Source organism: Pseudorca crassidens, chromosome 9, assembly GCF_039906515.1.
Source record: "Pseudorca crassidens isolate mPseCra1 chromosome 9, mPseCra1.hap1, whole genome shotgun sequence".
NCBI lineage: Eukaryota > Metazoa > Chordata > Mammalia > Artiodactyla > Delphinidae > Pseudorca > Pseudorca crassidens.
In genome coordinates this window covers 5,762,017-5,774,478 of record NC_090304.1, presented here as the reverse complement: position 1 = coordinate 5,774,478, position 12,462 = coordinate 5,762,017, and the positions used below count along the sequence as shown (strand labels likewise).

Here is a 12,462-nt window from a genome sequence, read left to right as displayed (position 1 = left end):
GTGGTACGCGGGCCTCTCACCGCTGCAGCCTCTCCCGTTGCGGAGCACAGGCTCCGGACAGGCAGGCTCAGTGGCCATGGCTCACGGGCCCAGCCACTCCACGGCATGTGGGATCTTCCTGGACCGGGGCATGAACCTGTGTCCCCTGCATCGGCAGGCGGACTCTCAACCACTGTGCCACCAGGGAAGCCCCTGTAGTACATTGTTTTTCAGCTTTCCACATGGGTGGGTCTTATCTCTTCGATGCCACCCTAAGCACCTGGAGTGCAGGTGCGGGTGGGAATGCAGGTGTGGGGTAACACAGTGGGAAGACAGACCCAGGTGGGAATTGAGCCCCGGTGCTCATGGATGAAGCAGGGCACTTTCCCTCTCAGCCTCGGTTTCCTTATCTGTGAGAGTGGATAATACTCACCTAATGAGATTGTTCTGAGCAGTCAACTAGACAGCGTGAAGTGCAGCAGATGGCGTGGGTTGGCGCTCACTAAACATCAGATCCCTCCCAGCGTACCAGGCTGTCAGCAAGCATCTGATTCTTGAATGTTCCCACCCCAAACCGTGTCCTCCTACCTGCATCTACTCGCATATCCTCTGCCTCCCTTCCTGTCACAGTGGATGCTCCGATCTAAGTCCACACTCTTCCCTGTGTCCTAGTCCTGGCCCTTCTCAACTTCACAAAGACTCCCTGTCGGGTCACTCTCCTCACCGGGTCATTATGCTGTACTGTCACTCTAGCTAAAGCAAAAGACGAGACAGAACAACAAATCAAAACGGTTCCTTGATCCCACACCCTCTCCAGTGGCCACTCGTTTCTCTGCTCCCTTTACAGTAAAAGGTCTCTGAAAGGATCAGCATGCTCCCCGTTTCCACTTCCCCTGCCCTTCCCCCTGAGCCCACTCCAGGCCCGGTCCCATCCCCATCACCCCGTGGGAGCTGCTTGTCTCCTGCGACCGCCACGTTGCCGAGTCCAGTGTGCTCTTCTTCTCAGGCTTCATTTTACCAGCCTCTCAGAAGCATCTGGGACTTTGACCCTCTGCCCAGGCTTCCCAGGCCCTACCCTCTCCTGACTTCTCTCCAGTCTGGCCCCTCCTCGGTCTCCTTGCTCAGGCCTCCCTTGCCTCTAAGCATAGAAGCCTCAGCGCTGTCCTTGGACCACTTCTCACCTCTAACTATACTCACTCAGGTAATCTCATCCCCACACACGGCTTTAAATGCCACCTAAAAGATGCCCCAATTTATACCTCAAACCCAGAGCTCTCCCTAGAATTCCAGACTTGCATGTCCACTGCCTACTCCCCAGCTTGGATGTGTCACAGACCTCAAATCTGAACTCTTAATTCCCTGCCCCACCCTCCCCTTCCCGCAATCTTTCCCATCTTAGTAATGGGAACTCTGTTCTTCCAGTTGCTCAAGCCAAAACCTTTGGAGTTATCCTTGGCTCCTCTCTCTCTTAAACCCCACAGCCAACTGATCAGCAAGTCCTGTCAGTTAGTTCCCCTTCAAAATACAGAAAGAAAACAAGCTGGCCGCTTCTTACCACCTCCATCTCCCACGCGGGGCTAAATCACCATCACCTCTCACGAGGCCGACTCCAGCAGCCTCCTGAGTGGTTTCATTGCCTCTTCTTCCCCCAAACCCACAGTCTGGTTTCTACCAACAGCCAGAGTAATGCTTTCAAGACGTAAGATTGATTGTCATTTGTTGGCTTAAGACCCACCCCACCAGTGTCTTCCTCTCTCACTCAGGATAAAATCCAGGTTCCTCGTCCCGGTCCACAAGGCCCTGTGGGACCAACCTGCTACCTCTCTGGCCTCATTTGCCCCCCACTTCCTCGCTCCCTCTGCCCGGTCCCTGGCCTCCGTGCTGCCCCTGGACCAGTCTGGAAACACGCCTGCCTTGGGGAGGGTGTGCTTGTTGTCCCTTCGGCCTGCCCGATGCCACCCTGTTGGAGAGCCTCCCCCGACCAACCTCTTCAGCACCCTTGGCATTCTCTGACCTCTCACCCTAATTCTGCTCAGCACTGACCACCGCCTGACATCATATTTACGTGTGTGTTGTTGTCCATCTCCTCACCACTAACAGCCCAGAGGAGCTCTAGAGCCCAGCACACAGCAGGTGCTCAGCAGCCGGGCAGGGGCCACGGCGGAGACGGGAAGAGCCCAGTGCACACGGCCCCAGTCTCTGCGCCACCACATACCTGCTGCTGGCGCTTCTGGGCAACTTTGGACAACCGTCTAGGCTTCAGTTTCCCTCTCTGTAAAACCTACCATGAAGGACTTTTAGGAAATTTAGGGATAATACATTTAAAGTACTTGAGGCATGGTCAGTACTCAGTAAAATGGGGACTAAAAAGGCCACTTGATTGCCCTCTAGGCCTGTTCCCAAGGAGTTAATAGTTCTGTCTCTGCCTGCCCCAGGATGGAGGGCTGATGCATCAGATGAAGTAACACCATTAAAAGGAGTACTGATTCCGTTCTCCACGTCGTATGTCCCAGGGTCCCCTAAGCGCTGTTTCTGAATACGGCCAGTTCTCCTCCATCCCCAGGACCTTCCAGTTCCCTAACAAAGCTCCTCAGATGATGGCCATCTTTGAGCAGGTCCTGCAGGTTGAAACGCTCCCCCAACCCTGCTTTGGATCCAGGTGGCCCCCATGTGGGAAAGTACAGGTGCTTGCTGGGTATGTGTATGTCTGTCTGGACCTTATGAGTCATGGGCCCCATGGATCCTGCTCTGACAAAGAACCCATTTTTGTGAGGTGGGCAGCCCTGGGCAGGCTAGGTGGTGGCTCCAGTGGGGTTTTCCTGGCTGGTAAGGGAAGGTGGCTAGAATAGTGTGCGCCACCAGGGGGCGCCAGAGGTTGCTCAGCGCTTGTGAAGACTGACTGTTGGTTTTTTTTTTTTAAGGTGTCTCTCTTTCCTTCCTCTCAGGTCTAGGGTTAGGCAGTGGAAGAGGCACATGCACCTTGCAGGAAAGCATGGTGCTAGTTCTCTCCTACCTATCAACCTTCTGGGTGCTGCCCGTCCAAGCAGGGCCACATTACGAGACTGGAGGTCAGGCTCCCAGGCTCAGAGTTCTTTATTGATAAGCACTAGTGAACCCCTCGCCCCGTAAGCCCAGCCAGTTCTGCCCTCAGATTCCCAGCCTGAGGTGCGGAGTACATCTTTGCCTCTTCGGTCTTCTGCCTTCTGCCGGAGTCTGGTTCTTCCCAAAGCTGTGCCTAATTTGCCACATCATCCCAAGGACCACAGTGTTCAGGTCAGGCACGTGGCAGCTTCAGAAGGGTCATGGCCAGGTCCTCGTCCTCAGAAACCACTCTCCACGTAGGAGGTGCTTGGCTTCGGCTGTGTCGGATCTCAGAGGGGGCACTGGGAGCCTGCTGGTCGGACCTCCACATTCAGCCTCTTCCCTTCACTGTGAACCTCTTTCCTGCCAAATGTTCTCCACAGCAGAGGTGAGCCGAGGGGCAGCAACTGGTTCTAGCTTGTGTCTGGAGGTCCTCAAGTAGTGGGCGGGAGGTCTAAGGTGGTGCTTCAGAGGGGATAGAGATGCCAGAGGCTGTGCGAGGGGGTGTGGGATGGAGGGAAAAACCCGCATCAGTTAAGTCTCTTGATCGGCTCTCACCAGCCCCAGCTCTTGGCCACGGCCTCTGGTCCTTGGCCAACCTCTCAGTATTAAATAGTCCCTTGGGCCCTAGTGTACCCTTCCTCCACCATTAGCTCAGAGATAAGTATTAAGGCAAGCTTCTGCCTCCTGAGCGCAGCACCTTGTAGAACCTTCTTGCCTGCTCAGCGAGGACCCCCCAAGGCTGCACCTATTTCTTCCTCCGGTCAGGACGGCCCCCATCCAGGGCCAGGCGGTGCCTGGAGAAGTCCCTGGCTCCCCTGAGAGCCCCCCACCGGCCTCTGACCTGCACTGGAAGCGCGGATCACCGGGGTGGGTCTGCAGCACCTGCCACACTTCTTGGGGAGGCTCTAAGCCCATCTGCTCTGCGCGATGCCAGCGTTGCAGCCGTGTGATCCCTGCGGGGGTGGAAAGAAGACAGTGGGGCCTCGTGGGGGGCAGGGAAGCGTCCAGGCTAGAGAGTGTGGGTGGAGGGGTGTGTCAGGACCTCCACACCCCTGGTTTCCAGACACAGTGCTGAGAGGGTCAGGCAGGGGCTGGGGCTGCTTGGGTGCCGAGTGGGTGGCAGGACTGGCTCCGGGATGTGCTCTCGGGGCCTGAGGGGGCTCTCACCTGTGCAGGGCCCATACTGCCAGGCCAGGTCAAACTGCCTCAGCAGCTCCATCTCCGCTTCATCCACGCTCAGGGGCTGGGGCTCTTCCCCTGCAATGACATGCTGCTCCTCAGGCCTGCCCAAGCCTGTGCCCTGCCGGGCTGGTCCCCTGCCCCTTGCCTCACAGCTGACCCACTGTTCCCCAGCCCTCACCGCCCCTTTGCCTCTGCTGTCCACTGCCAGGTCTGGTGTAGGAAGCAGAGGACATACTTCACTTCCCCTTCCATTGCCCACGTTCTCTCGTGTCCCTCACATCCACTCCTCCCGCCCTCCCACACCTCAGAGACCTAGCTCTGGTGCCAGCTCCCCCTTGCTGTGCCCAGCGGAGCCCTCCCTCCTCTTCACTACAGGGTAGGAGTCAGTGATGAGCCGTTTCCGGCCCATGGCGGCCACCCAGGCAGGCGGAGAAGGAGGCGACTGCCGGGAAGGAGAGACAGGCCAGCGGGCACGAGAGAGACAGCTGCAGAGAGAGAGAGAGTGAGAGAGGGCTGGGGCCAGAGAGCAAGCCTGGGGCCAGCGATGGGCAGACGGATGACCCAGACAAACAGAAAGGAAGTCCGAGGGTTCCAAGGAATGACGCCTCTCCCCCACCCCCACAGGCATGCAAACAGCAAAGACCTAAGCCAATGGGAGGCCGCCTCTGTGGGGCAGGGCTTATCCCCAGCCAATGACAGGTGGTGCAGGCAGAGGGGGCGGGGCATCTGATGCAGCTGCGTTCTGGGGGAGAAGGGGTGAGGCTGGGGTGGGGGACCTGTCATGATATCGCCAGACTGCACCACCTCCTCCTGCCCCCCCCCCCCCACTGGTCTACAGCGGGTCTCTGGGGACTTGCAGAGTGTTATCCTCAGCCTCTCACTTCCCGTTTTCCCTTCCTAGGCAAATGTTCTTTTCAGCCTCACTAATCCCCGTGGCCGGTGTGTAACTCCCCAGAGCCCAGCCGGAGACTTCCAGTCCCGCCCCTTGGCCCACCGAGTGTTGTGTGGGCAGGTCTGGAGGTCCGGAGAGAGTTTGGGCTCATCCCGACCCCTTCCCGGCTCCCACGGCACCCCCACCGGCCCTAGGAGACCTCCCCGGAGAAGCCCATGGGTTCTGAAAGCTACGCCCAGAGACACTGCCCACTCTGAGTCCAGACGAGTGCTCGCCTCCTCGGCTCTCCTGGGGTCCTACAGCCTGCCCCCACCCGTCCTCTAGTCAGGAAGATTCCACACCGCGCAGGAGGCCAGAGTGCGTTTGGATCCCCAGTCCTTCGTCAGTAAAATCCACCCCAATGTGAGAGTATGAGCAGAAAATACCAACAGTAAACCTGACACATATATGGCACGCACAGCCGAGTACTGTGCTAAGCACTTTCCCACATACTTACTCTACTGAGATAGAAATGGTTCTTGAAAGTAGGAAGTACTGGGGACTTCCCTGGCAGTCCAGTGGTTAGGACTCGGAGCTTCCACTGAAGGGGGCGAGGGTTTGATCCCTGGTTCCGGGAATTAAGATCCCGCAAGCCATGCGGTACAAGATAAAATGAGGAAGTAGGAAGTACTGATAGTCACAGGCAATGGTGGGGCCCCAGAAAACCATTGTCCCTCCGTGCTCCCCAGGAGCTCACAGGCTAAAGGGCAAGCACACGGACACACACATTGTCAGTGCCAGGATAAAATTCCTAACAAACAGGAAAAGGGGGAAGAGAGGGTCAGAGTGGGTTGGACCTTGAGGCTGGCTTAGCACTGGAAGACCTCCTGGAAGAGGTGGGCTGCTGTAAACAGCGTCTCTCAATTCTCCACCCATGACCTTTGTCCATTGGGCTCCTGTCATCGCTGACTCACCCCTATACCCGCCTCCTCCTCACCAGCTTCCTGGCGGCAGGCGAAAGCGCCGGCCATCGGGAGTCTGGGAATCAGTGTAAGGCCCAGCCCAGCCCCATCGCCCTCCAGAGATCCCATCCAGTTCTTCCTTCCCGGGGTGCAAGGGCCTGCTCAGAGGCTTCTGCCTTCCCCCTGTCACTCTGCCTTAGGAGGATTGTGGGCACATGGGAGGAGAAGGCTCTGGAGAGTAGACCACCAAAGAGGAGGAGCTGGAACGAGCCGGCCATGTCTTCAGGGGCCTCCTCCCGCCTGGCTCTCCCCATCCCTTCCTGAAGGAGGGCGGAGTGGAGGAGGGAGAGCTCATGGGTGCACTGCACGGGGCTGGAGGGCCCTTCCCTGCTTTACTGTTTGGGCTGGGCCTGGTCTAATCCCCCTTCTGCCTCCTGGACTATGTGGGGCCCACGCTGAGGCAGACAGGGGCCCTGCTGCCTTGGGGAGGGAAGCAGGGAGGCCCTCTCCACCAGGCCTGGGAAGGGCTTCCGTGTGGGGTCCAGTCGGGCACAGAGCGCTCCAGGGAGGGATGGTGCCCAGGCTCTGTGGGACTGACCACCCCTCCTCAGAGGGCGTGTCTGGAGGTGTGTGGCACCCACCTCCTGCGCCCACAAAGCCCTGAGGGAGTAGGGAGCCATGGGTGGGGCAGACCCCTCCTCATTCCTGGTCCCTCCCACCTCTGAAAGCTGATAGCCGTGGGGCCCTGCCACCGCCCAGGGAGCGTGAAATGGGGTATGCTGCTGGGCGGCCACAGCGGCTCCCACTGCCGCCTGAGCTAGTCCCTCTCCTCTCTGGCACCCTGGCTTGCTCTCTGGGCACTGTCTGGGCCATCCCTGCCAGCTGCCCACAGCCCTGCCTGGCCCAGGCCCCGCTAGCCTCTCCCACTCAGCCTGGAAGATGTGTCCCTTGGCCTTCAGCTTGTCCCAGTCCAGGTCATCCGCTCAAGTGCAGGCACCCTAGGACTGGCTTTCCGGCCTGGAGTTGAGGGAACTCCCCACAGGCAGCGTTGCCCCCCTCACCTAGTCGGGCAGCAGTGGGATCAAGCCCCAAGGCTCGAAGGAGTAGGCACCCAGGGGTTTGGGAGCCATCGCTGTCCAGTTGGTATCCTTCCCCGACGAGGCATCTGAAGTCCTAAGTTGTGCTGGCACAACGAGGCCAGACCTTGGCCTGCCCACCCTCAGGTCTTTTCCCTCTTTACTCCCCCAACCCTGTCTGCCACTTTTAACCTTCCTTCCTGGAACCCCTATCCCTATTCAGGCAATCTCCTGGCCTATCCCCAAAACTGCTGTCCTGGGTCCTGTCACACACAGTTCAGGCTTCAGGCTGGAAGCCCAGGCCAGAGGTCTGACCTGGGGGTTAAGTTCTCTTTCTTTCAGGAAATTTTCCGAGACCCAGGCGTAGGTTCCTTGTCAGCCCCGATCCCCAGAGGCTGGTGATGAGACTGGCAGGAGTGACCTTTGCACCTTGGCCTGGGAACACTCAAGGCCCTTGCCTCACAGCCAAGGCCAGAGTCTTGGGGGAACGCAAGAGAAAAGGAGAGAAAAGAACTGGAACAGGATCCCAGCACCTTCTTTAGGGCTGAGGCCCACCACTGACTGCTCCAAGGGGAAGGGGGATTAGACCTGGCTTAGCTCAGACAATGTGGCAGGATGGGGGGGCCTCAGCACTGCGCACGTGCCCTAAGAGTCCCTTCCCTTCCCCCAGTCACAATGGGGCCTGTGGGGAGAGCCAGCTAGAGCTAGGAAGGTGGGGGCAGGTGGAGGGAGGGAATCAGCTGCCTGGGGCCCAGCGGGGTGCGGGGCGTAGCCCGCTCTCCTTCCCTCTCCCTGCATCCCCCTTCCTCAGGCCCTCAGGCCCTGCCACCCACCCTGAGCTGGAGATTCTGGGCGCCAGACTCCCACCCTTGGCCCCGTTCTCCACCCTGTGGGGCAAATTCTTTCAGGCAGCTCCTCCTGGTCCCTCCTGACCCTCCCAGACACCCTCCTTCCTCCTGCTCCAGGCTCTCTGGCCCCGTGGGCTTAAGGGGCGGAAGGCAAAAGTTCCCCTAGGTCTGGGTGTTTTGCTGCTGGACGTCTCTTCTGCTCTGTCCCAAACACCCCACCCAAACCTCCTCCCATCACCTCCCCTTTCACCTTGGCCTTCCTGGCTCTAGGGCAATCCTAGGGAGGTTTGAAAAGAGGCCCTTCCGGCCATTCCTCACCTTGGCCACCAGGTGTCAGACTTTGTCCAGCTGGGAGGAAGGTCCTACTTAAGTTTCCACCCCATCAGCCTAGCCTTGGCGATCAGGACAAACTGGAGAGGGGCCTAGAGGTGACCTCTGAACTAGGAAGGCTGAGGGATGCTGAAGCTTGGGGAAAGGGCCAGAGCTCTGGTTCTAAAGCTCACAGTTACTCCCTCAATGCCCCTACCCCCAGCCTACTGACAACGGCTTTGTCCACTGCTGGGAAATTGGGGAACCAGGCTGAGTCAGGGAGCTCAAGAATTGAAGGAACAAAGGCAGGGACAGTTGTGGCTCCAGAGAATAAGGGGGAGCTAAGGGGGAGCCACCCATCAGAGCGCTCAGCCAGGCCTGGATCACTAGCCCTTGCCCTGTAGGTTAAGGGGAACGAGGGCCACCCTTGGCCCTTCCCCACTTGGGATGGCTATGGCAAGTGGGGAATGTGTGTGTGTGTGTGTGTGTGTGTGGTGCGTGCTTCAATGAGTCTCCCCACATACCAAGGGGGACCTAAGTCCTGGATATGGGTCAGTCTTTGCAAAAGCAGGAAGCTGGCAAGGCATGACTACCCCCTTGCCGCCCCCCAGCAGAGCCTCTACTCTATCCACTCCCCCACCCCAGAAGTTGCCTCGCCCAAGTGACAGTTCTCCATCTTGTAAGCATCCTCTCAAACACAGGCACCCAAGATGAGGATGTTCCCAGGCACCCAAGATGAGGATGAGATTTCTCCTCCACAGCATGCTATCTGGAGGTGACAGGGAGGAGGGCCTTCTCTCCTTCTCTCCCACTCTCCCTAACCTTCCTGGGAGCAGAAGGCGTTCGTTCTAGAGATAATGCCCTTCCCCCTGTGACTCTGCAGGGCCCTAGGTGTCCCAGGTTCTTAAATTGACCTCTGTGTACGTGGGCGCCTGACTATGAGACCGTACTTGAGAGGTGGAACCTAAGATAACCAATGAAAACCCATCACCTCTCCTGAAGCAGCTGTGGATGGAGAACAAATGACAAACGCATTCACAGAAAACCTGATGAGCTGTCATGCATGCGGAGCTACCCGCCTGGTGGTCCACAGCACCCAAACCCAAAGGAAGGACTCACACCCCTGACCTCATCAGTAGGGAGCTGTGGGGGGAGAGTTCAAGAACTCAGACTCTGAAATGCCCTTTCTGGCCAGGCTCCCCTCTGCGTCCACCCCCTGCCCCCCACCCCTGCCACTGGTTCCCTCTACTCCCCACCCTGTAGGCATATGCAGCGCTGGGCTGGCAGCCACTCAGAGTGCAATCTCTAGCCCTGTAGAGTCTCTCGCCCTTTGATTCACTGCCATCCCTGCTTGCCTGTCCTCAGCCTTGGGCAATAGCCTCTCTTCACTCTGTCCCCACCTCTGGCTTGATAGGAAATGTCAGGGAATGTCACAGTCACGCCGATGAGTCCATGACAGAGATGTGTTTGCTGATATCACTGGTGCCACATGGCTACCCAGCAACCCTTTTGATTCTCTTCTGTTTGTCCCTGATTCCATTCCCCAAGCCTCCCAATCCTTCTCCAGCCACCACCCCTCACACAGCAGCACCATGTTCTGATCTCTTCCATTTAAAAACAACAACAGGGGGCTTCCCTGGTGGCACAGTGGTTGAGAGTCCGTCTGCCGATGCGGGGGACACGGGTTCGTGCCCCGGTCTGGGAAGATCACACATGCCGTGGAGCGGCTGGGCCCGTGAGCCGTGGCCGCAGAGCCTGCGCGTCCGGAGCCTGTGCTCTGCAACGGGGGAGGCCGCAACAGTGAGAGGCCCGCGTACCACAAAAAAACAAATAAACAAACAAACAAAAATTAAAAAAAATAACAGGGGACTTCCCTGGTGGCGCAGTGGTTAAGAATCCGCCTGCCAACGCGGGGGACACGGGTTCGAGCCCTGGTCTGGGAAGATTCCACATGCCGTGGAGCAACTAAGCCCATGCACCACAACTACTGAGCCCGCGTGCCACAACTGCTGAAGCCCGCATGCCTAGTGCCCATACTCCGCAACAAGAGAAGCCACCACAATGAGAATCCCGTGCACTGCAACGAAGAATAGCCCCCGCTCGCTACAACTAGAAAAAGCCCGCGTGCAGCAACAAAGTCCCAACGCAGCCATAAATAAATAAATAAATTTATAAAAAACAGCAACAGCAAAACCCAACCAAACAAACAACCTTCCGTGATCCTGCTGCTCCCTCTAGATGTTGACTTTGCCACCAAACTCCGGAGGGAATAGATTTACCCTTCCGACTTTCTTCTCACCATCTCCATCTTTAATCTCACAATTCGGTGTCTCTCAACTGCTCTTGCCAAGGTGGCCTGTGACTCCCTGATTACCAGAGAGGTGGTAATCAGGGAGGAGACCCACCCCCACCCCCACCCGTCTCCCCTCCGCTCTCCTGGGACATCTGACACTGCGGATCAGCTGCCTCCTTGAGACTCTCTTCTCTTGGCTTTTCACGCACTATTGTCTTGACACTCTTTAAATCTGTTTAAATCAAAGTATCGAGTACATTATCCTGTGCCCAGCATTGTGCTAAAATGCTGCAGGGATGCCCTCACGATGCTAGATGCTACCTGCTTAAAAGGGAGGCAGACACAACAGCCCTTGTCCTGCCCATCCTCCAAGAACGGCATCAGGTCCCACGCGGAAGCACTTACTGTGTCCTAGGCACTGGGAGTACAGCATGGACTTCAGACGCCTCTTCCTGCCCTGTGGGGCCCACGGCCCAGCAGACCAGCAGGGCCCTCGCCTAACTGGATGCGATCACTCCCTCCTTCTTGACTTAAATAGTACTTTGCCTGCGTCTTTCTGCACTTAATCAAATTCTGCTTTGGATTCTAGCATTTGGCAGGGGGTGAAGATGGGGGGATGGGGGGGCTGGTCCCTCTTCCCAGATTTTGTTCAACACACTAATTGAACACCTTCTTTGGACTTGAGCTTGAGCCTGAGCTGGGTGCTGGACAGAGAGAAGGGGAAGACTCAGAATCTGCCCCCAGGAAGCTCACAGTACGTAGCGTGGGACGTACCTTCCTTCTCCCTGTATCCCATTTAGCCCCTTGCTAGGTGCCTCACAGCACAGCCTCTGGATGGAGACAGCCCAGAGGCCCTCTCCTTTCTATCTAGTTAGGCTGGTGGTGGGGCCTGCAGCTGCCCCTGGCCACACCTGGGCAGCCATCTCTGCCTGGACTCCTCTGGGTGGATGTGTTCCCCCCAACTTGGGTCAGGTGACTCAGGGACTTTCGGCAGAGCCTGGCTCACCCCGCCCACAAGCAGGTCCTGTCGCTCCTGCACCTACACTCCCAGCTCCCCCTCTTCTGGTGGCTCTGCACTTGTCACTATCTCCCAGTGCACATCATGTGAGCGTGCTTTTGTTTCTTATCAGCTCAGGTAAGCTCGCTCTCTTCCCAGAGAGACTGCAGGCTCTGTAAGGGCAGGAGCCAAGTCAAGCCTTGGACTTCTTTAGGCTCTCCAACACCAGTTAGCACGGTGATGGGCAAGTAATTAGGTCTTTAAAATATTTGTCAACTGATTGACATCACCATCATTTGTTGCTTCCTTTGCTTAGGGCACTGTCTCCAGGAGGCCCTGGTAAAGTATCCCCGTATTACCTGGGAGCAGTTAGCCCATCGATCTACCCAGTGGCTCTTCACTAGAGCGTCCCGACACGCCAGACATCAGTCATCTGTGATTACTGACCGCCGCTGCCTCAGCCAAGCATCTTCCCTTCGTTGTTTCTCTTTTCCTTTCCAACGTTCTTATAAAGGTATTGATTATTCCCATTTTACAGATGGGGAAACTGGAGAATAGAGAGCTTTAAATCATTTGTTCAAGGTCACTCAGCTGGTAGGTTACGGACCTGGGATTTGATCTCAGGTCATCCCTCAAACAGCATCTGTCCCGTTTGCTCGCGGTCCAATATGAGTTTCTCTCTCTCCCCCTAATCGGCTGTTTTATGTTGGAGAGAAAAGTGTAGAGTCACAGCGGAGACTTGATACTTGGCCCCAGTCTGTCACCCTCCCTGGGAGATGAAGGTATTGAGAACGTGAGGGTCACTGCTGAGGGACTCCGGCAGCCGGCCACAGGTGGGCGTCCTGGGGAAGCTGAGGGCTA

The 12,462-nt window shown here is 57.3% G+C and overlaps 1 protein-coding gene and 1 long non-coding RNA gene across 4 annotated transcripts in view; one reads left to right on the top strand and one right to left on the bottom strand.

The window, feature by feature from the left end:
- Positions 1–12,462, top strand: part of LOC137229907 (uncharacterized) — a 47,937-nt gene that overhangs the window by 24,006 nt on the left and 11,469 nt on the right. For all 3 annotated transcript variants that reach the window (XR_010945904.1, XR_010945902.1, XR_010945903.1), the window contains one exon: positions 11,918–12,115. This is a non-coding gene — a long non-coding RNA (uncharacterized lncRNA). The remainder of the gene's footprint in view (positions 1–11,917; positions 12,116–12,462) is intronic.
- On the bottom strand, positions 3,055–4,903 carry POLD4 (DNA polymerase delta 4, accessory subunit). The gene is made up of 4 exons (XM_067748115.1): positions 4,558–4,903; positions 4,231–4,320; positions 3,905–4,016; positions 3,055–3,552 (listed from the first exon to the last, which is right to left on the bottom strand). The coding sequence occupies exons 1-4, from the start codon at positions 4,871–4,873 to the stop codon at positions 3,528–3,530; spliced, it is 543 nt and encodes a 180-aa protein (XP_067604216.1). The 5' UTR covers positions 4,874–4,903; the 3' UTR covers positions 3,055–3,527.

What these genes read in the sequence shown, in the direction of transcription:
- POLD4 (XM_067748115.1), bottom strand. Translation starts at nt 4,873, where the DNA reads ATGCCTGTGGGGGTGGGGGAGAGGCGTCATTCCTTGGAACCCTCGGAC. An exon ending in GCAGTATGGGCCCTGCACAG is followed by an intron (nt 4,017 to 4,230) that starts GTGAGAGCCCCC and finishes CCACCCCCGCAG; the next exon opens with GGATCACACGGCTGCAACGC. An exon ending in GATCCGCGCTTCCAGTGCAG is followed by an intron (nt 3,553 to 3,904) that starts GTCAGAGGCCGG and finishes CCCCTCGCACAG; the next exon opens with CCTCTGGCATCTCTATCCCC.